This window comes from Melopsittacus undulatus, chromosome 1 (assembly GCF_012275295.1).
Source record: "Melopsittacus undulatus isolate bMelUnd1 chromosome 1, bMelUnd1.mat.Z, whole genome shotgun sequence".
NCBI lineage: Eukaryota > Metazoa > Chordata > Aves > Psittaciformes > Psittaculidae > Melopsittacus > Melopsittacus undulatus.
In genome coordinates this window covers 113,917,324-113,942,165 of record NC_047527.1, presented here as the reverse complement: position 1 = coordinate 113,942,165, position 24,842 = coordinate 113,917,324, and the positions used below count along the sequence as shown (strand labels likewise).

At 37.0% G+C, this 24,842-nt stretch overlaps 1 protein-coding gene across 2 annotated transcripts in view; it reads right to left on the bottom strand.

Annotated features, from left to right (window-relative positions):
• The window catches only part of MPP7 (MAGUK p55 scaffold protein 7), a 155,855-nt gene that overhangs the window by 22,676 nt on the left and 108,337 nt on the right, over positions 1 to 24,842 (bottom strand). For both annotated transcript variants that reach the window (XM_034061036.1, XM_034061039.1), the window contains 5 exons: positions 16,337 to 16,418; positions 15,344 to 15,429; positions 13,450 to 13,524; positions 12,658 to 12,854; positions 12,074 to 12,138 (listed from right to left, as the gene is read on the bottom strand). In XM_034061036.1, coding sequence (XP_033916927.1) covers positions 12,074 to 12,138; positions 12,658 to 12,854; positions 13,450 to 13,524; positions 15,344 to 15,429; positions 16,337 to 16,418 — 505 coding nt within the window. The remainder of the gene's footprint in view (positions 1 to 12,073; positions 12,139 to 12,657; positions 12,855 to 13,449; positions 13,525 to 15,343; positions 15,430 to 16,336; positions 16,419 to 24,842) is intronic.

Genomic DNA, 24,842 nt, shown 5'->3' with positions numbered 1-24,842 from the left:
CTTACCGCAAAACTGGTCCTAACCTTACACAAGTCATTTTCTTCCTGTTGTCTGCTGTCTCTCCTCTCCATCACCTTGCTTCCAACAGCACAGACCCAGCATGAGAAGGCTGAAGGTACCATCTCTGGACCGACGGCAGCACCCGACTGGAAGCTCTCAGGAGATAAACCATGGTCTGAACTGCATGTTAGTTCTCCAACAAATTTTGTAAAGTTGCCTTAGTAAACTACACCTCATCCTGATTTTTTGGGGCGTCAGGAGGGTTGCATATGGGACAACAGTCGCTTCTTCCTCAAGACATCTCCTTCCAGGATGACTGAACCTTTTCGGTAATTGCACAACAAAATGTTTCACTGAAAGGGCTACAGCACCAAGAAAAAGTGGGTTCAAATGAAGTGTTCAAGGCCAGGTTGGATGGGGCTTTGAGCAACCTGGTCTAGTGGAAGGTGTCCCTCTCCATGGCAGGGGGTTGGAGCTAGGCAATCTTTAAATTCCCTTCCAACCCAAACCATTCTGTGATTCTCTGATTCTGTTTTGCCACCTTTATGGCAAAACCATGATAGTCTCACCTTAAAAATTCATGCACTCTATATTTGCAGGCAGGAAGAAAAAATGGGGGAGGGGAATGTCTCTTCTGTTTCAAGGATATGATTTGATAAGGAATCACATCCAAAGCATCATTTTCCAAGCATACTCCAGTTTCTCAGTACACTCACAATTGAACATTAATTTAGTTGGTTAACTAGCTAAGAAGTTTATTTTCAGCATGATCAGACGGCCACTAGTTCCACAAACATGTGATAAAATTATTCCACAATAAGGCTTTGGAAAGAGGTCAAAATTCTTTCAACTATACAGTTTGTGTGTTCCTGATGTAGTTGCTATACCACATTTAAGAACAGTATACTGCACTATGAAAACCATCTCTAATTTACCATACTGGTCTCGGCTGTTTCAGTGAGCACACTGGCTTGGATGTACTAAAGCACTTTGACAAGTTTCTTCCCATTCCTCTTGTAGTAGGAGGATGAAAGCCTTGGGAAAAGGGCTGGTTGCCACAAAATTCGCTCCAGCCAGCCTTCAGCTGGCAGGAATTCTGGACAGTTTTAACTAAAATAATTTTACATAGCTTTTAAAATGGCACAAATTAAAAAGCTGAAACGTATCATGGAACATTCACCTTTTTAAAATGTTGCTTTTGTTTGAAATTTGGAATCTTAAGGCTGAAGCCAAAGGACTCCTTCCTCTCCTCTTCCCCATTCCCCGCAATGATACACTGAACTCAGACTAGCTTTAAAGCTAAATTTAAGCTATTGAGTTGTTATAACCTGCTCTATTTTCTAATGTGGAAAAAGAACTGGTGCCTGCAAATTTGCTCTGTACTCTCACTGAGTTCTCTCAATATTGTTAGATATGTACAAAGAAAGAAAGTGTAAGCAAAACTTGGATAAAACCTGGAAAGTGTGTCTTTCAAAGACTTACTCAAATGTTTCATGATACAATAACCCTTTTGTTTCATTAAACACATTATTTTGATTTAAAAATTAAACCAGTATTTTAGCAGCTTATGTATAACCAGATAAAGGCATACAATACATAAATCCTTTATGTCAAATCCAATGAGCCATTTTGGAAAACTTAATATTCATGCTTTTCTCATGCAGAGTAAGGACATTTGTATGCAGATTACCCCCAAAAGCCAAGTAGTAGTTCCAGGAAAAAGAAGCTGAAAGAAAAGAAGAAACTGTCTTTTGTAACCAATTGCTCACCTAGATAGGATCCACTGTTGTGACCCGCACATTCAGCATCTTCTGGACGAAGGGTAAAAGCATACAGAATAAGAGCCAAGAAATAAAGCAGAATAGTTAGAAGCCCAGCAAAAAATACAGAAGAAATTACTTATAAAATGACAACTGTACAAAACATAGCATTAAAAGCCTTCAATAAGCCATTTTTTTCAAAACATAAAACAATGTTTATTGTTTTATATTTTAGCTGGAGATATTCTGGAATTTTGCAGCATGCACACTGATCTTTTCACCTTTTCAAGCAAAGATTGTGATGACAGCAAACATTCTAAAAAGAATTCTAGCACTGTATTATTCACACTTTATCAGTTAATACAAGGTATGATGCCACTTAAAAGAAAGCAAAACATATTTGATGTAAATCAAGCTTTTTTGTAAATTATACATTATCAGACTTTAGCTTTAAGTTTTGGCTCACTGGATTAGACAGAAAGGGTTTTGATCAAAAACACATCCTCTCATTTGATATAAAATAACTATAGTGTATATTTTTACATGCCAGAGGTCCTTTGATCAAAAATATGAGCTACAATTTCTAATGCCTTTATAAACAAAGGCCTCTTACGTTCTTAAAAAAAAACATGAAAAATACAAGAGATCAGCTGCTATTACTTTAACATATGCTGCAAGCATAACAGTAACTGGCTACACTCAGAGGGAAAACAGTAAAGATGATACTACATAGATGATGAACTCTCTACCATCTCAGAGAAGTATATTCTTCTGTAGTAATTAGAAATGCAAGACCTCTTGTGGCTGTGTAATTAAGTTGGAATCATCTCTTTCCATCCCAGCCCACCCAAGTCTTGCTAAGATTATTTTATGATACTACTTTCCTATACATATCTTCCAGAAGTTCAAAAGAAAGAAAGAAAGCAGTTTAAAACAATAGTTCATATTACTGATTTTTACATGAAGCAACTAGGAATATTCTGGTATTTTTATCTGCTTCAAAAGATGATTCAATGTATTTGGTGGCAATACAAAAGCATTATAAGTATAACATCTCTTAGAAACATTGGACTATATGCAATTTAATTCTAAACACATGTTCTCTAAATAAAATTATTGGGCTATGCAGGGAAACTTTTTTACATGTACCTTCAATTTCCTCTGAGAAGCACAAAGGAAAAATAGGAAAGGAAATCATTAAATGGAGTGAAAACATAACTTAAGAAAGAAATGTTAAATTGAAAAAGAAAAATGCACCTACCACACTCAAGCGCTTCCTCATCTTAGAACAGCCAAAAAAACAAAGTAATATTGTTTAATGCTCCATAAATAGGAAAAAATGTAGCTATGTAAGCTACTCAAAAATCCTCTTGATAGCACCTATTACATTGAGGCATACACCAACATACCAGCACTGAGTTTAACTTACATGCTTAACTACACTGAGTTAGAAAAGACCTAAAAAGACATTGAAATGTTATGTGCATTTTTAATTTCCTACATGAGATTCTCCCACTATTTATTTAATAGCAATGACCTTACTTAGTCATCATGGAAGAACTCTCTGGAATTAATACAAAGTTTGTTAATTCCATTTAATCAGTCTTAACCTAGAATTTCTACTGTGAACACAGTCTCAGTATTTTTCTGCACTTACAGTAACAGCTGCTACTGCCCTTGAAACTGGGTTTTGGAGAGGGTTTTTTGTATTTTTTTTGAACCTCTATAGTTCCTGTCATTTTTTTCTCTCGCATGTTCCTAATTCAACAGATCTACTCCCAATTTTCTGTTTACCTATAGTAAATCAAGAAATTTCTGTCTCCTTGATACTGAAAAACATACACTTTTACAACCATCTTTAGGCTTTTAAAGAAAAGTAATATAATGAATTTTTGATCACAAAGATACAAAGGTCTAGATTTATATAGGGATTTTTACAGTCTATATCTCATTCAAATTTCCTTTGGAATCTGAATAAATATGCCTAAAATATAAATATTTCAAGGAGCTTTCACAATGCATGTCTTTCCTTGGAATGTGAAGAAATAATTCAAGGGATACTTTACAATTTTTCATGTGTAACTGATGTATCAAACAAAGGCTAGATCAAAACTCTCCTGCCTATCTCACTACATGGAAAAGCTTTTCCCAGTTCACGGCACGTAGTGGACACAAAAGTTTTTTTCTGCCAGAGTCAGAAATACAGAATCATTTCTTGAGGACTTATGTTTTAAAATATTAATTTGGAAGACATCTCTGAATCTTTAAAGTTTACATCTATGCTCAAGGTGACCACATGCTTTTAGTAGGCTGGACAGTCCTTTAAGGTGAGCGCTGCTTGGTTGAACACATCTGGTGCCTTAAAAGTGCCAACAGTTTTGTGAGTTGAGACTGAAAGTGTTGGATACCTTTTCTTCTCCTGACCTTAAAAGCTTCCAGTTCTTGAAATGATAGATTCCCTCAAGCTGGACCTGGGATGGCAGGCTGGCTTCCAGGTACTATTTCTTTCTCCTTCTCTGTGTTGAGAGACCTCTTACATTTCCTGATACGTGTGACAAGTTATTCTACATTTTCATTTCTATGACTATCAATAAACTGAAATGTGCCTCCCGAAAACAAGTCACTAATGTTCAATTCACATCGAAATATCTCAAATTCAACGAAGTTCTTTGACTTAACTAGTGACTACGCATTTTAAAGTATTCTGTTTGTATTTTGTCATTGGAAACAAGACAAGTCCTCATTTATAAACATGAAAGGACCAGGAGAAAAAGAGGTCTGTCTGTACAAACTGGAAAGGACCGAATGGACCAGGAGAAAAAGAGGTCTGTGTGTACACACAGCTACGGACTAACTCTACCCTGACCACTGCAGACTTCCAGAGAAGACCCACAGGCATTGGAGATGGTGAAGCTACAGCAGGAGGACTGGGAACCTCTGAGGGGAACTCAGGCTCCTGGGCTACCCATGCTAGGAAAATGAATAGTCTTCTCCACAAATCAAAGATGTCAGGATTCCAAGTAAGTAAGCTGATCCCAGAAAGCACAAGCCAAAATTTCTAAAAGCTGAGGTTTAACACAGATAAAGTGAAGGAGTTCTGAACTTTTTGTATTTTGTTAAAAACCTTCATTCTCTTGGGCTACTCCTAAGGATTAAGGTAGCAGTCTATAATGAAAAGACGTGAGAAATTACTGGGTCTTCATAACTTAATACAGCTATGAAAGTCATCAACATGTAGCTCCCAATCTGAATTTTACCAGGAATTTTACCAAGCCTGTCACTGGTAAAGCCACAGGTTGTTTGCCAGGAAACTGTACTGTGATTCACCACTAACTAATACAGGTCTATGTGTCTGAAAAATTTGTACATATGCAGCAGATACACCTAGATACATGCTTGAATTCCAAAATTTAGAGACACGGAAAATTGGGATAGATCTCAAGCCAACATAATTTCACTAAATTGGGGTGAGGAAGGAAATAGAGTTGTTTATCTGGAAGGAACAAATAAGAGACTAAAAGAGGACAGAGAGTAAAGAAAAGGAAATTTGATGGGAACACAAAAATACCCAAAACCAACATAAGGCAACAAGGAGCAAATAAAACACTAAGAAAAAAAGAAATACCATCAATTAAATGTAGTGTTGCAAGAAGGGAGAGGAAGTTACAAAGAAAATAGTCATGGTACAGGTTTATGAAAGAAAAACAAAGCAGAACCAAGACATAAATGGGAAAAAAAGAAACAGGAAACACAAGCATAAAGGAAGGTTAGGAAGTAGGTGTTTTTATTTATTTTAGAAAGATTTCAGTGTAGCAAATATGCTAACTACAACATCACAAAACAGTATCACATACACTGTATTTCTGTATGCATTTTAACTGAAATATATTAAGATTTGGTTTTGGGGGCCTCACCTAAATTATATTAGTGAAGCAGGTTAAAACTGGTGCCACTCCAGCAACTTCCTCAACTCTTTGGAACAGTCCAGCACCAGATAAAAATGTTTAGCTTTTGCTGGCTTTTTTCAACAAAATTCCATCAAGGAATCGTACATAAATGTTTCTCAGTCTAAAATTAGATCCAGCAGCTCTGTTCTAGCTTCTTATCACAAGCAAGTTACATTATCCCTTAAATTCTCTTTTGCTCTAGTAAGCAAGAAATCGTGACATACAATGATCTGCATTATAGTAGATATATTCAACTCCCCTGATATTTTAGTGGTGAACAGCCCCACATAGCAATTGATATTTATACTGCTTTGCAGGTTTTTATCCTATAGATTTTTGTAGATTGAATGATACACATTCATGCTATAGGAAATTTAGGGTGATCTAATTTAATTCTCTTATCATCAGATAACAGTATTGCTACCAAGATAACTTGGAAGATGAAGATAGTCTTGCGGTGAAGGAAAGAGCAAGAGTTTATGAGATCCGCTTCCACTTCTGTCTCATGACCTTGACTCACATGTCATCCAGCTTCAGGTTTCCTTAATTTCTCTGTGGTAGCAGGAAGTTAATATTTGTAAGGACAGAAGACTTCTGAACAAAGATGCTAATGCGCTAATTTTACTCTATAGGTCTGGTTTACTTTTTGGATTTACTCATAACTACCTGCAGGTGGGCAATCAAGTTTCAAATATGAACACAGAAAAATACTGAGAAGAAAGGCAAAGTTAAGATTGTGCAGCAATTCTAACAAGGAAAAGTGTCCTATACATTTATCCTAACTGTTTGGTCTTCAAATACAAGTGGTACAAAGCATTCATTCTTTTAGCCTGTTTAAATTCTTTTGTTGGCAGAACACGATCTTCAATTCACAAGACACTCGTCTATGGATAAACTGGGTTACATCTTGTTCGAATGAACGCCATTTGGCTGCAGTTAAATATTTCCTCTTGCTCATGCAATGCCAATCACATATGGTAAATCACAATTGAAAGTAAAATGGCTTTTAAGCCCTAGAAAAACTATATGATGATGGCTTTGCCACAGTAAGTATTTACATTTAGCATTAAATATACAGAACAAATGTATTTTCATGGAAAAGACATTTCTGAACAGCTCTGTCATATATGCTCCATACATATACATATTTATATATAACTATACACACTGGATATGGATATACACATACACATATGCATGCACTGCACAAGTTAACAGAAGTTACAGACTACGCTAGTATAAAATATAAAGTTACCAGTAATTTTCATACCAGAAACAACACATATATAACATAAGAATAAACACAGTAACCACTGTGAAAGCAAAATTATGCTGAAGGAATATAATGTCTTGGCTGATTATTGTAGTTTATAACATCTGCAGAATAGTAAGCAATTTGATTGTTATTCAAAGAAATATTTTCTTTTTCCCTCAAAAAAACCAGGTGATCACTGTTTTATTTACAAATTAAAGTAAGCTACAAATGCAAGAATGATCATGTTTGTTGGCAATGACTATTATAGTCAGAACATGAGCAGTCTTTGTATTCAAGTTAACAGACTGGGAGCTATTGAACAAATTAATTCTTCCCCGTATTGAGTGTCATGTTGCTCATAGTTAGCCAGGATGCTGTGACAGGAGAACTCACAGAGCCAACTCTGGCTACAAAGTTGTGCTCAAGCTAAAGTGACCTAAAGCCAGGAATGCTGTTAAATATTATTAAGGAATACCAGGTGAGCAAGTTTCCGCAGGGCTGGAATTCAGCAGTGGCTCACATGCTCAGACATACCAAAGCCTATTGCATGCAGGACAGACACACCTGTACTGTACCTCCCTCTGCATCCCACAGAGCTCCTTCTCACCCCAGGTGCAGGTATACTGCATGTTCACCATCCCAGCACACAGAGGGTTAGTCTACTCACAGAATCTCCTGCATCTCTGTTCCTTTACTTTTATTCCATTTTCCTATTTTCTTTTCTATGCTGGTTTTTCTTAGCATTTTTCCCCCATTATAATTTCCCATAGTATTAATGCAGAATGCTGCTATTTGCTGAAAAGTCCTATTAGTTACTGAGAAAAACATTGAAAAAGTTTGAGAGGTTTGTTATCCCTCCATCAGTCCTGCACTAATCCAGAGCCTGGGACGTAACACTATCAATCTTACCAGCAGGTCAGCACATCCAACTGCCACTTATCTCATGCTTTTAAAACTTATCATATATTAATGCTGAATTTATCAAGGTTTTCTGCCAATAAGAGCAAACACAAAGAAGTCAGAGTTCCTATTAGTAACCATTAGATTTTTGAAATGGTGAATGTGAAAGCAAATACATTCGTGTTTGATTTAAAATGAATCAAGAAACAACTAAACTATAGTAATGCTCTTGTTTATTACTGTGAATCGCATTTATTAGTAATTTCTTTGCAGGATTTTGCCTAATGGGGCAGATGGACAGCTTTTGTCCATCTGCTCTTCCATTGCTTTTGTTGCAATACTTCCTTCTTTTCTTCATCCTCAATACAAAATTTCACTTCCCTGCTTTTCCCTTTTTTATTCCTACTTTTTCTGTGTCTTCCTCAATGTAAGGCCATCTCTTGTCATCATAGGCTACATCTGTACTACCAATTTCCTTTGATCTTACTCCCAGATACCAACTACGTGCCTTCTCCATTTGCAAATGAAAACGTGGGGTTTCACTTACCTTTCAGGAAGGAATGTACACTGGTTTGCCTCTTCCTCCAGTATACACATGACACATTAAAGGTTTTTCACTTTGACTGGTGCAATGTGAGACTGATTCTATTTTGCCTTTCAAGAAAATGGCTAACGGCAGGGAGAGGGGTGCACGTGTATCTTCCACAAAGGTAAACTACTTACTTGTACTTCACACAGAGACGTAATGAAACAGTTGACTTGGCTAGTAAAGTGAAACTAAGAATTGGCATTTCTATTATAAACTGATTGGTTTAGGTTTCTGGTTGGTTTGCTTTTTTTTTCAATGCAAATAATTCTTGCTGAAAAGTTCTGTGGAAAGTAATCTCCACTCTCTTTCCTTGATATGTGTGCGCACACAAGCACCACCAAAAAAACCCCACTTTACTTCCAAATTTATGGTACAGAAGTATGAGTACAGATTAACAATTTTAAATAACATGCCTTGCTATGCTGAAAAGACTAAAAACTTCAAAATAGGAAATAACTTCCCAAAAGTAATCCAATCTAGCCCCATATAGGTTTTGAAACATACTTCATTATCAAAGCATATCATAGATGGATGATAATGTTTCTATAATGCAGTTACTGACTATATTTCAGACAGCTCTTCTATAGATGAATACAACAGTCCTTTCCAGTTCCAGAACTGGCTTGAGAAGAGAGGAAAAACCAGAAGTTGCAGAATACTTCTCATATGTTGGATGATTTTAACTGATTTTTAGATTAACTTTCAAGTAGAATGACACTACTACCCTGAAAGCCCACTTAAGAAAACAGAGCTGACTCAAATTTTCTGGGTATCTAAGAAAATAGAATATTTCTCCTTGTTTCTCCCTATCAAAAACAAAGGCATGTACCCAGGTTTATTCCTCATTACAAAACATAGTCTGTGAAATGGTCAACTGAGCAGAGCAGGTTGACACCCAGTGCTACTTACCATGCTGCAAGAAAGCTTCCTAGTGCAACTCTTAGTCCTGTCAGGAAAGGGACTTTTATTAGCAGCTCTGCTAAGTGAACAGGTTTTCATCTTTGGGAAGCTATAAGAGTATCAGCTGGCAAACTGCCCTTTCCCTCCAAACTGCTGAGGAAATTCAGGTGATAAGACTGGATGGGATCAACTGAGATAGCAAACAACCTCTCAATATACAGGTAGTTCGTGAAGATCTGCAGAACATCAGTTTCCCCCCACAATTACCCTTCTAAACATTGAAGAATCCTATATCAAGCTGAAGGCCAGTACACAGGATTAAAAAAAGAATCAGATTAAATAAAACATTACCAATTTCCCACCTCCGTACACGGAAACGTGTTAAATAAAAATTTAGAGAACAATAATCAGTGGGCCATACCCCACAGTAGAGAAAAGGACTAAAAAAAACAAACAAAAAAAAAAAGAAAATCAGATCCAGAAGTTCTTCCCAAATTTCTGTTCTCTGTCACCTTCCTTACATGTTTCTGATGCTGGCAGTATGTTTTTTGCTCAGCTGAGCAATACAAGATTTTCCAGCATCCTCCAGTTCTGGCAAGGTGATTGCTGTGAACAAATACAGACAGGGCCTTCTATTCCACAGCTTTCCTGACATGCTTGGTAACATGAAAAAGCTGCCTAACCTGAGAAAAATCACAAGGGTGTGGAGTTTCCCAGCTTACATGGAATCTTCTGGAAAAGCCAAGCAAGTGGAAGGTTTTCCTGAGAGCAACTCGAGCACCATCATAGTCACAGCAGTTTTTCTATACCTGAATTCCAGTCCTTAAAATGCCTCCTCCATGAAGGATCTGAATTCCCTCCCAGCACTAAAAACATACTTTGTCTTTGAAAAATGGGATGGACCTCTACTCAGAACAGCACTTCCCCTCTTCCCATGGAAATCTGGCAAATATAGCAGCAGATTGTCCTAAGAAATCTTGAAGAGAAAAAATTACAAGCCTCCATTAGTTTGCAGTCTTTCCTCCATCAAGAGGCACCACTGCCTTCTAAATGATATTTAGCTGGACCTTGCTTTGTTTAAACAAAGTCTGAAAGAGAAGGATAATAGGCCTGCTGCCTGACCTGTCATGTTTTAAAGGAAAGTGGAGGAAGAGAGGAACTCTTCTCCCTTGTTAAAGCCAATTAAGGCAAAGTTAGTGGAAACAGCAGAGACAACAATAGCAGACATATTGTGGGTCTTCTTTGGATTGCAGTTTTGGCAATTCCCAATCAAGTCTAGGCTGTTTGGAAGGGTGAGATGCATCTTGTAAAACCTTTCACTTGAAGGTCACTAAAAAGATGCAATCTATTAGAAAAGGAATCATGCAGTGTTGCTGCAGCAGCTGATTTACCTCTTCAAAAGCATCAGTGCCACCTTAATTGAAGGCTCTTGTTGAGGGTATTATCCAGATTCAAGAACAGTGGACAGAGAGAAATAGCTATACCCTGGGATCAGACACTTTTCCAAAACTGGGGCAGAGCAACTTGACCTAGAACCTAGAAAAACAACAGATTTACTACAAGCTGTAGAAGCTCCTCTTTGTTTCTAAGACCTATGTAAATTAGAAAAGCTATAGTGCAATCACATAGTCCGTTACTGTAATTACAAAGCTTATCAAGGGCTTTGGAGTTAACAATAGCATTAGGGCACACAATCAAATAGTGAAATGGCATGAAAGATAGAAAATGCAAATTATTAGAAAACTAACAGTAACTGAAGAACTTCAGAACACAAAAGCCATAGCAAGGAGTTAGGGAAATTGCAATAGAAACATTGGTGAGAAGTTCTAAAGTTAAAAGCATTTAGTTTTGCACTTAGTGTGCCAGCATCCACTGTTTGCCATGGTATCCATACTTTTTGTTTTAATGTTAAGAAATTAAAAATGGCTGGAAATTTTAGATCACTTTCTGAATATTTCTAGTTGAACTCACAAACATGTTTGTATTTAAGATTTAGAACATACTGAAGCGTGATAGTTTCTTACACTGTACTCACTTTGTTATGAGTCTGTACAACTGAAAGAAATAACAGGTCAAGTAAAATATGCAATGATACTTAAAACAGATGTTGATGTAAATTCCAGTGGAAAGAAAATATTTGTTTCGATGTATTGCGCTTTCTTAGAGCTTATTTTTCTTCCATTGTGCAACTATAGTATTTAAAAGCAGAGACTGTTAAGAATGAATTTGTTTAAAAAACAATAAAAACTGGTTCTGTGAAAGCCTGTCAAAGAACAGAATGTCCTGACTTCTAAAAATCTGTGCTACTTCATAGGACACAAAAAAACCCCCAACTATACAGGGGAGAGAAGGGGAGATTATCCAAACTTTTATCTCACTCTCAATATAAATTTCACTGTATTGATGCAGTCCAAATTATAATATCTGTTGAGCCAATTCTATACTATTTCAACAGGGAAAGAACACTCTTCAACCTTTGAAATATTATATATCAAAACACTAATTGAGCTCAGTGGTTCTAAAACTAAGTTGGAGAGCTGGGATAAATTGTTAGCTGCTTTTAATTTCAGCTCTTATATTTATTTTCCTACTGATACAATGGACTCAAGAAACTATTGTGCCCAGGAGAAATGCATCCTGTAGTCACAGGCCTGAAACAAACTGCTATTTTATAAAGTTAGAGATCTGGAGTATGATTTCTATTCCAGGTTAACAGACTTACATGACTTTCTGTTGGAAATTTTCAGTGGCTGAATCTGCACTTCTGGTCTTCTTACTGCAAATCTCCTATGAAATGGGAGGTAGTAGGGGAAAGACACAAACTCCTCAGTTTTCACAGCAAGTTTGGGATTAATAAACACTTAACATCATGAGGCTATTGCAAAATATCCAGGAGATTTTATAAGAAATTAACTTAAAACAATGCAATCTACTGACAATCTAAAAAAATTTAATCCTCAGCCTCAAATTTTTGTAAGCTTTCCAAAACCTGCTTCAGTTCCTATTCCTGCATAGTGCATCAGTGTGAATACAGATACTGATGTGCTGTTTTCCATATGTTTTTTCTTTCAATCTGGATCAACATTATCCTATCAGGTTTTGTCATTATTAATTCTAGCCAGACAAATAAGGAAATCTAAAGTATTTCAGCAACAGGTTTCCAAGTTCAGCTGTCTTGCTGCAAATGCAGGTTGATCATACCATATGAGCATTACATATGACAACTATGCTAACTTAACAACTCGGCAAAGAATTGCCTTCTCTTACTACAAAAAAATAATGAAACTATGCTTCTCAGTAGCTCACCTCTCCTGGAAATGCTTTGAAGGTATCAAGCCTGCTCTGGGATTGGCATCGCCTTCGTGTTTGGCCTGCCACCAGGTTGCATCATCCTGGCTCATGATCTGAAGGATATCTCCTTTTCTGAAAGCAAGTCCAGCTTCTTTACAAGGAATTGCTTTATCCTCATTGGGATCGTAGTCAAACAGAGCTCTAATAAACATCTGAAACAAACAGTGTTTTATCTTTAGAATCAAAATATTAAATGTAAACCAATTTTACTTATGCTGTTCAAAACCACTGAATTAAATAATGTAAAGCAATAAACACTAACATGTGAAACATCCTGATGGACATCAAACATAGAAGTTAATATGTGAATTTTAAGTTAATTGCTTCTGCAACCACAACCCCAATGTAGTAAAGGCTCTATGATCTGAGACAAACGGATTTTATAGATCTGTGAGCTGTGTGCCCGTAGGGGGATCAGAAGAGACTTTTGAACCAAGGCGTTATCAAGTGTCTTCTACCAAGTTTATGATGGAAGAAAAGGAGTACTTGGAAGAAAGCCTGGTCCTCTAAGAAGACAGATTACCTATGTTGACTTTACAGCTGTAGAGTTAGGGCTTAAGAACCATGTTATACCCACTTGTAAATCCAGCACATGAATACTGAAGTGTACAGTGTGCTATACATTGTCACATTAGGAAAATTAAATCTGGAGGAATAAATCACATTCTTGGTTCTGGCATCCAAGCAAACAATATATATCCTCAGCAGAACAGTTACTCCAACAGTTTCTGAAATAATCTCGCCTACCTTGCCTTCCTTCACTGGCACTTCTTCCTTCACACTAGGTATGATTTTAAATGTAATTGCTCCTTGAGACTGAGCCTGGTGAATGTTTGAAAAGAAAATATACTGAGAATAAAGCTGTACATGTCAAAGAACTCTTAAAAGGAAAATAAATGCAAATTAATTAAAAAATACTCAAATACAATGAATCTATCCTCTCCCAAGCAAGATCTGTGGAGTCTGACAGCTTCACCATACCAAATTTTGCACTGTAAAGATTAAAATATTCTCTTCAAGTGCTCCATTTTATTTACTTCACTGATGGGCTGAGATGGACTGTTAAAACCTGCATGTTTCAGAGGTCCCACTTCTGCACTGAAAGCAGGAGCAAATGCTACAGCTAAAATGTATTAGAAGGAACTGCTGGACTCCTGGCACGGTTTGGACATCCCTGGAAAAATCCAACTAACATTTCATTTTTCAAAAAAAAAGAGAAAAAAAAAGAAAGAAACAGTCAAACAGGCTTGTGCCATATTTATCATACAGAGCTATTGGGGGGGGGATTTGTTCTTTTGGCAACTTTAAGGAATAGAAAAACATATTTGAATAGATTACGTGTACTAAATGGAAAAAAAACCCTCCACTATAAATCTTAAAACAAGTTAGCCATCATCAACCACCTCATCCATTCATCTTTCCCTATATCCCACTTAAAATGTGTCTGGCTGCATTTTACTTATTAACCACAATATATTCCCACTGCCTCAGTGACATTTTGCTATTGAAGGAAGTGCTAATCAGCTGGAGCCTCTGCTACTATTGCATGCAGCCGACAAGTTTCATAAAACTAGCAGAGTGCAACAGACAGCCAACGATTTAAGCAAAATGGAAACAGGCCCATCCACTACCAAGCGAGACATACTTCTGCCGGCATGTCTGCGATCCAAGAGCTCACTGTTTGACAAACAGCAGCCAAGTTCTTATTTCACCAGCCGTAGGACTGGAATCAATAATTCTGTTACTTTTGAAACAAGCTCTAACTAGTGTTTGATGTTTATATTGTACCACAAGAAAGTAAATGGGGAAATTGCTCACACCTTTTCCTAGTGCTATTGTGTTTCTAGAGATTTTTAAATATTAATTTTTGCAGGGAAATATGTTTCTATAGGGAATACAAAACCATAAAGCAAGTATGAATATCAGCAGACTAAAACTTGAAATTAATCATCTTGGTTAATGAACCAAAACTGTGAGCCAGCCAGCCACCCAATTCAGCTGGACAGCAAGGCATTTATGTATCTAGAAATTCCTGCACCATGAATAGAGCTCTCATGACCCTCATTGGTTTCTTAGTAAAATAATTAAATATTTCTGAAAAAGTCTAAATTACTTAATTTGCAATAGTTCTCCATAAGCGAGTAATTAGGGTGGCTTTAGAGACTGTGTAGTTCAGAGGAATGCAAACATAATCATTTATATGGCTATATACTGCAAATCTATGTAAAATATATTCTTAGTATACCAGTTATACAGTCTATTAAGTACATGTATTACGAATTAATTTTCACATGGAGTTAACGCTTTATTAATGAATAAATTTAAAATAGTTTTAATTCAACAGATCATGGTGAGCCTTAAAAACTGTAGATTATACACTGTGGTCTGTAACATTCTGCAACAAATTTATAGCCATATTATCATCATTAACTCTTTACAAGTAATCTGTAATTGCATATATATGTAATGCGCAGAAAATAATTCTTTAAGAGAAAGGAAATAGAGGTTTGTAAATGATGGCACTGAAAGAAAAGGCATTATTGTAGAATATACTTTTTTCCTAAGAAATACACCAGAAATCATAAGAGTAATTACTTGTTCTTCATTCCCCTATATTAATTTTAAAACTTCTGGTATTTACCAAAATGTGTATTATTTCTTCAGGTTTTTTATCATCCACAGGAATCCCATTGACTTCCCTCAATTCATCACCAACGTGAATAAGACCTACAGAAGACAAAGAGGAGTTGGTAAAGTGTAGCTATGCATTATAAAAAATGCTATTAACATCCAGCTTTTTTCTCCTTTGTTCATCTGCTTTAAGCTCTAATTTAAAAGCAGGAATGGCTGGTGAACACAACAACAGCTACTGTCCTCACAGGTTTGAGATGGTTGGTTTACCCACCTCCCTTCCTTCCTCTTGAAATTAGTTCTCTATGACTTCTCCAAGCTTCTATGCAGATGTCTGAAAAATGTCTGTGCCAATTCTTTTTCTACCCATACTTTCTCATTGCTACACAGCTGCAAGTACCACAACAATCACTGAGGCTGTGAGTGCTAATTTGTGGCACAAACGCTTGCTAATTTAGCAATATATACATCTAGACTTACTCCATTACCCATCTAAGTGTGAAACACAGCTGTCCTAGAGTCTCTTCAGTAAAAAGAAGCACTTTACAGTATAATCCAGGACTTTTTGCTTGAGTTCTTGCAGACTTTGAGCATCCCAAACTAAACAATGGCAGTCAAGGATGTGCTGGTATTTTGAGAATTAAACTCCAAATGGATGTCCAAATAGGATGGTTGTATTGTTTTCTGAGTTTATCCACCAGCAAGTTGTAATCTTGGCATATACCATAATTTCTAAGTGGATGTGTTCAAGTGGAAACAAACCATGATATACTTAAAAAATACCCCTGTATCTGCTAACTGAAAGATAACTTGTTGCAACTGAACTGGGGAAAAAGTTTAGAATACTTTCACCAGTATTCAAATATCACTTTGCAAAACTGTCCAGACCCCAGGTATTTTTGTTTGTGACAGTATTTAATTTCTTTAACATATGCAATTTTAGCTCATCTTGAGTTCTAGGTTCTAGAACTTGAATGGCTAGGGTCAAGTAGCAACACCTTACCACTTCTGTCTGCAGCTCCCCCACGCATTATCCTGGCCACCACAATTGCACCAGTCTGTTCATCCCTTTTAATAGTAGCTCCCTTGGGTAAAAAACAAACAAACAAACAAACAATAACAAAGTTATTTGGTTAATCTCACCATAATTTTCACTCACTACAATAAAAGACATTTGATATGTAAAACTGCAAAAAGTTGACATCACACTGATATGTGAATAAGCCAGAAATTATACTTGCCCTTGAAAAGAATATGTAAAATATGTTGCTCTATTACCATCCTCTTACAATGTGACCTTTCTTCCATTCAGGAGTAGCTTATAGAATCACAAAATGGTTTGGGCTGGAAGGGACCTTAAAGCTCAAGTAATTCCAACCCCCTGCCATGGGCAGGGACATCTTCCACTAGACCAGGTTGCCCCATCAAGCCTGGCCTCATGCATTCTGTATGTACACAGCATTTTTAAAAAAGAAAAAATAATTTTAAAAGTCTACTTTTCAATTTAACATTAAATGCAGTGTAGTTTACATGCTGCTAGAACTGTATTAAACTACTGCTGAAAATTGATAAATTGCTGTTCCTATGATAAAAAAGTCCATGTTACATACTATGGGCACAAAAAGTTTGTACATTTGTTATTTTTACATTTTATGCTTAGAACTGCTTACTGCTTACGCATCCACTGATCATCATTTTCCTTTACAGTGTTACCAATAAACATGGACATGAGAAATGCCCCTGCACGTTGTGGCTCCCCTGGAACAGCCACAGAACAGAAATGCAGAGGAGGGGAACATTTCCTGAGTTAGTCATGACTGTTTTCATACGTTACACAAACACAGTGCAAAGCATTTAGGTAAAATGACATCATATCATTAAATTTCCAGCTAACAGCTGTCTGGATGAGGAGAATGCCTTTGTAACTAGAACAGTGAGGGTGCGCTGAAAAGAGGCACAAGGTGATGGGGAAGCTGCAGGCAGCAGCAGTGACAAGTAAGATGGGAAAAGGACGTGGAGTCACAAATCCACTGCCTATGCTGTGATGCCAATCCTAGTCAGGCAACCAGGAAGGAGTGAGGGGGGAAATGCTGGCCCTGCTCTGGAAGACAGAATCCACAGACTAATGAAGGGGACTTGATCTTGATAAGTCTTACCGTATAATCACCTCCAAAAAGGCTATATACAGTATTTTAAAATAACAACATAAGAAAAGCATCCCCTGGCCAAGTGCTTTTTACCTGCACAAGATTACTTTGCCATGTAAATGTCATTAATTTATCTGTGAAAACTCTAACTTTGCAATTCAACAGAGATGTTTAGGATCCTGGCAGCTAAGTCAATTTTCTGAACATTTCCGTGTTTGTGATTAGTGAATGGACAGTAGTACTTCACCTCTAAGTACAAGACATGCACTCTGCTATCACTGGTTAGAATTTCCTTCCATCAGCGAAATGTTGTGCTTGAAGTAAGGTATATCAGTACTTTACGAAGTTCCTCAAATAATTAAACCGCTTTTACAGCTACCTTCCTATATTTGTTTAGATTAAATATGAGCATCATGGTTATCACAACTTCATTTGTTAAGTGTTTCATGAACATTAAAAGCTCAAATATCTATCAATGAATAACAGGAGTGACACTTTACTAGTTAACAATTTTACTGACTGTAAATAAACTTCTTCCCCTTTCCTTCTACATCTAAGACAGAAAATACTAGACAAAAAGAGGGACATTAATTTATAGGGAGTATATGCAAGCTGCATTTCTTGCAAATAAATGGAAAATTTAAGTCACCACACAATATTCTCTTTGGATGAAACTTTAACAGTAGCCAGCACTCTCCAGCAAAATTGATATGTGGTGTTTGTGCATTTTAAAATTCTATCCATAAGCAAACTAATTCTGCAATTTGCTAGCCTTATTCTTATGTATTATTTATAATGTAATTATAACAGTAAGCATTTGCTTGTATTACAGTTTTAAATGAGTTGAGAGTTTCAAAAAGATAAAGATTTAGCTACAGCTAACCTCACTTTAAAAACTCGTGATTAGAATTCTGTGCAAAAAGACCTGCATACCATTAGGAATATATTAAACAAAGCATTAACCCCTCTAGCCTATATCTCAGCATGAAGTTCTGACCTTGCAGCAACAGCTATTAACTTGAAGTTTATTATTAATACCTGGAAAGTTACATCTAGTTGAAAGTACAAAGTGTTTTTTTTTCTGAATATATCCATCAAATTAAAAAAGCAGCATTAGGATGCCAGAGCTAAATAGAAATACAGGACATTTCCACTACGTTGTCCGTATAAAACAGAGGCTCTGCTAATTAATCAAGGAAAAACAGCCTTGAACAGAAGGGCTTTATGCCTTCTACCTGGAAGTCAATGCTATTAAATGCCAGCATATGCAAAAAGCAAGTGATGACTGAGCCTTCCACTGTGATCATCCAGCTAACCTCAGCCCAGGAATGATGTCTGTTAATGGCTACTTCATGTCACTACACCTTGCTTTTAAACAGACCCTAGGAAAAAAAAAACAACAAACTTGTGTGCAATTTAAGATCACAGAATTGACACAGACAGCATCTGGAAGTAGCAATACAGTTCTTGTCCAAGTGGAACAGTCACCTCATGCTCTTTGTGATTATCACTACTGGCACAAAATGAATTTTCCTAGCACAGGTTAGCCAATTTGAAGGATGTCCCAGTAAAGACAATGGGTCAATTGGAATCTAAAAACAAAGCACAAAATCAGGTTTGGATTTACAGGGAAATTCTTTAACCCAAGTTAAATCATTGTCAATAGCTCCTCTATGGCAAGCTGCATGTAAATGGGCAGGCTCTGAAAAGCAATATTTGTGTTTGTGTATTTTTGTTGCACCTATAGGACATAAAGAAAAAAGAGGGTTCCTTAAATTCCTCTTCCCTGCTAATTTAGAACACTTAAAAAGAAATCATCAAACACAAGTGGATTTTTTTTTTTGAGAACCTGAAGAGTTGATTTTCTGAAAAAGCAGCTTCTCTTGTACTGCTGCCAGCCCTGCTTAAACTATGAGGTATATATAATCTGGCAAGATTTCTCCTTATGAGATGTTCAGCTCCAGTACTTTCAGTTACATGTGCAGTGCAGCTCCTCATTTAGAGCTTTAAAAATGGAAGAAGGTTAGACTGGACTTTGAGAGCTGGAAAATATTTTCAGTGTTGAGAGCCAAAATGTAAGTTACCCTAAATGAGACATACACAGATGTAATAGCATAGCTCAATTTAAAATACTTTTAAAGGGAAAAATAAGGAGTTTGGGAGCCATATGGTGATCAGACCGAGAAAATGTTTAAAGGTATACCATTGCAAAAGCACTAAAATAATACAAGCTCCTTCAGCAAGGCTCTTTCAGTGGGGTTTGGGTTGTTGGTTTGGGGCTTTTTGTTGTTTGGGGTTGGGGTTTTCTGTTTATTTGTTAGAGGTGGTATTTGGTTTTTTTTCCATTTTTCATGTAGTAATACTGATTGATGAGCAACACTCAGGGTTTCACAGACATGAGCTTTATTACTCCATCCATTTATCTGCTGGTTCCAGAATCTAAACATTATAAGCCTTTGTATTTAAAGAAAGACTGGCCTGTAAAATAAATTACTAAGAAAGAGCATTGGAAGCATCAGTAACATGTTTTTTTTTTTTTTGCAAATAGTTTTTTTTTTGCATACCTTTCTGTTAAATAAAAGCACGTGCAAATCTTGAACGGAAATAAGTACTTCAATAAGCCTTATTTCATGCTCTGTTGGAAATGTAAATACATTTACTAGTTTAAGGTAAACTTCAGGTAAGTGAGTATACTTACTTCACTTAGAGTGAAGAGTTATTTAAAAGTTGATGCCATTTACATGTAGACTATACACACTAAAGCTATCCCTACACTCAAATTAATCCCACCTATAAAATAGTTGAGTTCATTCACTGATAACAACCAAGCTAAGGGGACTCAGAGTGAGAGGCAAGGAAGAGCTGTAGAATCTGCACAAACAAACCATGCAGATGATGCTTTTAAAACACCATAACTCATTTCTCCCAGGTTCAGCCACGGAAATCAGGTATCTAGCTCAAGCCAGGTGTCTAGGCTTCTCCTATAGTTAATGAAAAAAAAATAAATTAGGCAACTCCAGGGAATGAATAATCCTTTCATTAGGGCAGGCTTCTTAAATAGATAGTGTGGTTTATTCTCTAGATCTGCCTATTTTTCTGTTGACGATAGACACAGCATAGAGATGAGTTTTCAACTAGATTTATGTGGAATGGATCTGTGTGATGAAAAAGCAACCATCTTAACATGAAGAAGCATCCTAATCAGAGTAACTGCATGACAGCTGTAACAAACCTGGAATATCATCTGGGAGCTGGAAGTAGTGAGAGTCCAAGAACTGAGATCCTGGTAGTGTGGCTGTACATCTTGGATGTCAGGAGTCCTACCCAGGGACAGGGCTGATAAAGCCCTGAAGAGGTACACAAAAATAAAAACCCTCCAAGCTATCTGATTGTCGTGGTTTAAACCAAGTCCACACACAGCTCGTTCACTTACTCCCCCCCTTGTTCCCCCAACTCCGGGAGAGTTAGGAAGGAGAATCCAAAGAATGTAGCCCCACAGGTTGAGATAAGAACAGTTTAATAGCTAAGGTATAACATAAATCACTACTGCCACTACTACTACAAATAATAATGATAAAGCAAACAACAAGCAAAGAGAATACAACACCTCACCAACCACCGACCCATAACTCACCCCACCCTGCCCGACCGAGCACCGACTGATACCTCCTCCATCCCCCCAGAGCTCCAGCCCTTCCGGGTCTCTCTCAGTCACATCCTGGGTATGACGTGCTATGGTATGGAATACCTCTTTGGCTAGCCTGGGTCAGGTGTCCTGTCTCTCCTTCCTCCCGGCCTCCCTCCTCCCTGGCAGAGCATGAGCTCAGAAAAGTCCTTGGACAAACCAAACATTTGAGCAGTAACTCAAAACATGCTTGCTATCAGCAAACGTTCTCAGCCCGAAAGTCAAAACACAGCACTGCACCAGCTACCAAGAAGGAGAAAAATGACTGCTACTGCTGAACCCAGGACACTGATAAAAGGCCAAATTATAGCCAGATGAATTTTGGAGAGTCTCTGAAAAGAGATGTTTCTCTTTACGTAAGGTTCAGAGATGTTCTGAATTAGTTCGTTCAAATAAACTTCCTAACACAATTTCACTTGGCTTGAGCAAGACACTGCTGGAATGGCATTTACTAATAGACCATTTAGGAAAAACAAAAACAAACAAACAAAACAACTGTAAAAGGATTAGCAAAAGGTTTAGCCACCTCTTCCACAACAACAGATGAAAGTTCAACACTGACTTTTGAACTGATGAAAACTAGCAAACAGAAAGCCCTCCCACAAACCATGTGTTTTCCTCTCTTTTCAGATGATTACTGCTGGGACTACAAGCTTAACTTGAGGAAAAGCATGAACAAGTACAAGAGTAAATGTGGTGTAATTTTATATAAAAATGGTCACTAGATATATTCCAAAGAAGTTAAGAGAGTGCCTCATTTGCTTCACAGAGACTATTGTTGAAAGTCATCCAACGGAGATGCCCAATTCAAGAAAGCCCAAGGCATGCAACTGATGTAAAGCTTACTACTTTGCAGAAAAACGCCCTCTACTGTTTGTGTACAAATAGAGAATGATAATCTATTTGAGGTGAAAGAAAAGTTCTAAGAGCTCTGTATCTTCAAGTCAAGAATCCAGACAATCTCTATCCCAGTAGAAATACTGTAAGGTGCCTCAATCCCAAACTCAGTAGCAAGAATCCTGATATAATGATGCAGGTGGAAGTCAGACTTTTGACAGGAGAACAGTGACAGATAAACCAAACAAGCAGACTCTGATCTGTACCAAGGATAGCCAAGAGTTTAGAACAAGCTCCAAAGGAAAAGCCACTAAAAAGATATGGAATTTTAAATAGTTTAGTAAACATATGGCATATATTTTCTTTAGTAAACTAACTTGAGGAAGCATAAACACAGGAGATCAAATATACATAGTATAAACCTGTCTTTATTTATTCTGCCATGCTATATTTTGGTAAGACCATACCTAGATTACTTCCCATGTTTATTCTCACCCTTACCTAAGGGACAAAAGAAATCTAGGAAAGACAAAAAAAATTAATAATAGGTTTGTTATGTATGGTGGTGATGGTGTCCTAATAAGTCACTATAAAGTTGCTGCAAAGAAATTCATGTTTGATGTTAACATTAAAAATGTTAAAATGGATTACAGGTGGGTTATGGAAAAGGACAACACTACACACTAACGAAATACTGTTAATTTCCAGTCTAAACTTCCCAGGGCTGCAACTTGTGGCCATTGCCTTGTGTTTTAGCATCTTCCACTGTTGAGAAGAGTTTGACTCTACTATCCTTGTGAGCTCCCCACTCTCAAGTAGTTGTAGGCTGCAATTAGCTCCCGCCCTTTGCCTCTTCCTAGAATAGGTCTATTACAGATTCCATTATAAGGTTGGTTTTGCCTTGGTAAATAAATTAAGCAGTCTTAAAACCACAGAACTGAGTTCTCTCACATTTTTTGTTTTCTATGGCTGCCATCCTGTCTAGTAAAAGAAAGTTCTAAATAAAACCCTCTCTGTTACCCCCTTAGCACAAGAGCTGTGCTAACTGTGGATGTACTTTTTAAGAGATTGTGCTGGGTTTGGCTGGGTTAGAGTTAATTTTCTTCATGGTGGCTGATATAGGGCTATGTTTTGGATTTCTGCTGAATACCATGTTGATAACACAGGGATGATTTAGCTATCACTAAGCAGCGGTTACACAGGGTCAATGCCTTTTCTGCCCCTCACACCACCGCACCAGCAAGTGGCTGAGGGTGCACAGGAGGCTGTGAGGGACACAGCCAGGACAGCTGACCCCAACTGACCCAAGAAATATCCCATACCATAATGTTATCATGGTCAGCATGCAAAGCTGAAGGAATAAGGAAGGGGGGGGGGGATGTTTTGAGTGATGGTGTTTGTCTTCCCAAGTAAACATTACACGTGACAGAGCCCTGCTTGCCTGAAAATGGCCTGCCCATGGGAAGTGGTGAATGGATTCCTTTGCTTGCACATGCAGCTTTTGTTTTACCTATTGAACTGTCTTTATGTCTTTATTTCAACCCATGAGTTTTCTCACTTTCATCCTTCTGATCCCACCCCCCCCATCCCACTGAGAAAAATGAGTACGCAATCAGCTGTATGGGGCAGAGATGCCAGCTGGGGTTAAACCACAACAGACACACTGGTATCTGGAAGTGTTCAGTATCCCGCTGGAGTAAATGGCTACGAGCAGAATTTGAAGAACAATCCAGGGATAATCTTTGGCTTAGGGAATCCTAACTGTCCCTTTAAGAGGGCTTAAAATCTGAAAAACTTTATGTATCTCATCTAAGTTTTCCCTCAGCTTTGTTTTTAAAGTTGCTATTTATACAATACATTTTGTAGTTTACAGTATTTAACTCACAAAAATCTTAGTAGCAAATAATGTTTGAAACACATAACTATGTAAATTAAGATTTTTATGAAAATTTTCCTGACAAATGCAAGAAAAATCAAGGGTCTTTTCATTAACACTAAAAATAAGCTGCTCAGTTAGAACTCATTTCATACTACATGTTCAAATTTTTTCACACCTTTCAGAATTAATATTCTTTCTGAGTATCCTAAAGCAAGTTTGTTTTCTTCCTCAAAGAATTTCTTTGATGAAAAAGAGAAAAGCGTAAAGCTGCGATTTAAGTATTTTGGGGGAAAAAAAAGAAAAAAAACAGAAAAGAAAAGAAAAGAAAAAGGTTTAATATGTTAAAACAAAGTAAAAACTTTCCATATGGCCAAACTTTTAATTATGCCCATGGGCACCTACAGTCAGTTAATACCAAAACTTATTTCTTGTTTACTGATGCCAGAAATACATCAAAAATAAAAGTTATAGTAAGTTATCTACTGTGGGACAAACAATCCTGCACGTCTAACAGAGGCATCGCTCTCCCACAGTCATCTCAAGTAAAAAATCACAGCTTTCTCAAAGTAACTTTGCAGGTATTTTTTCAGGATTGCTATCTGTTAAAACAAAGTATAACATAAACCAAAGCTCTTACTGGTTTGCAGGAGAAAAACAATACAGTTAAATTTTATGCAAGATGACTTCCACTCTACAGCAAATAAAAATAACCAAATCAGTAAAATATTTTAATATTCTTGTAACACAACCTAGGCTTAGTCCTTTCATTTTTCCAGATATCCCCATGAAGATATTAACTTTCTAGTACTCATAAGACAAAGTACAACAACAGACATCTTAAATTTGCCCAGATTTCAATTCAAGTGTTTTAAAATATGTTTTTATGCTTTCTTTTCAGTGTACTGGAAGGTCACATTTTTTTACATGAATGGTAACAGGCACAGTTCACAACATAGGTCAA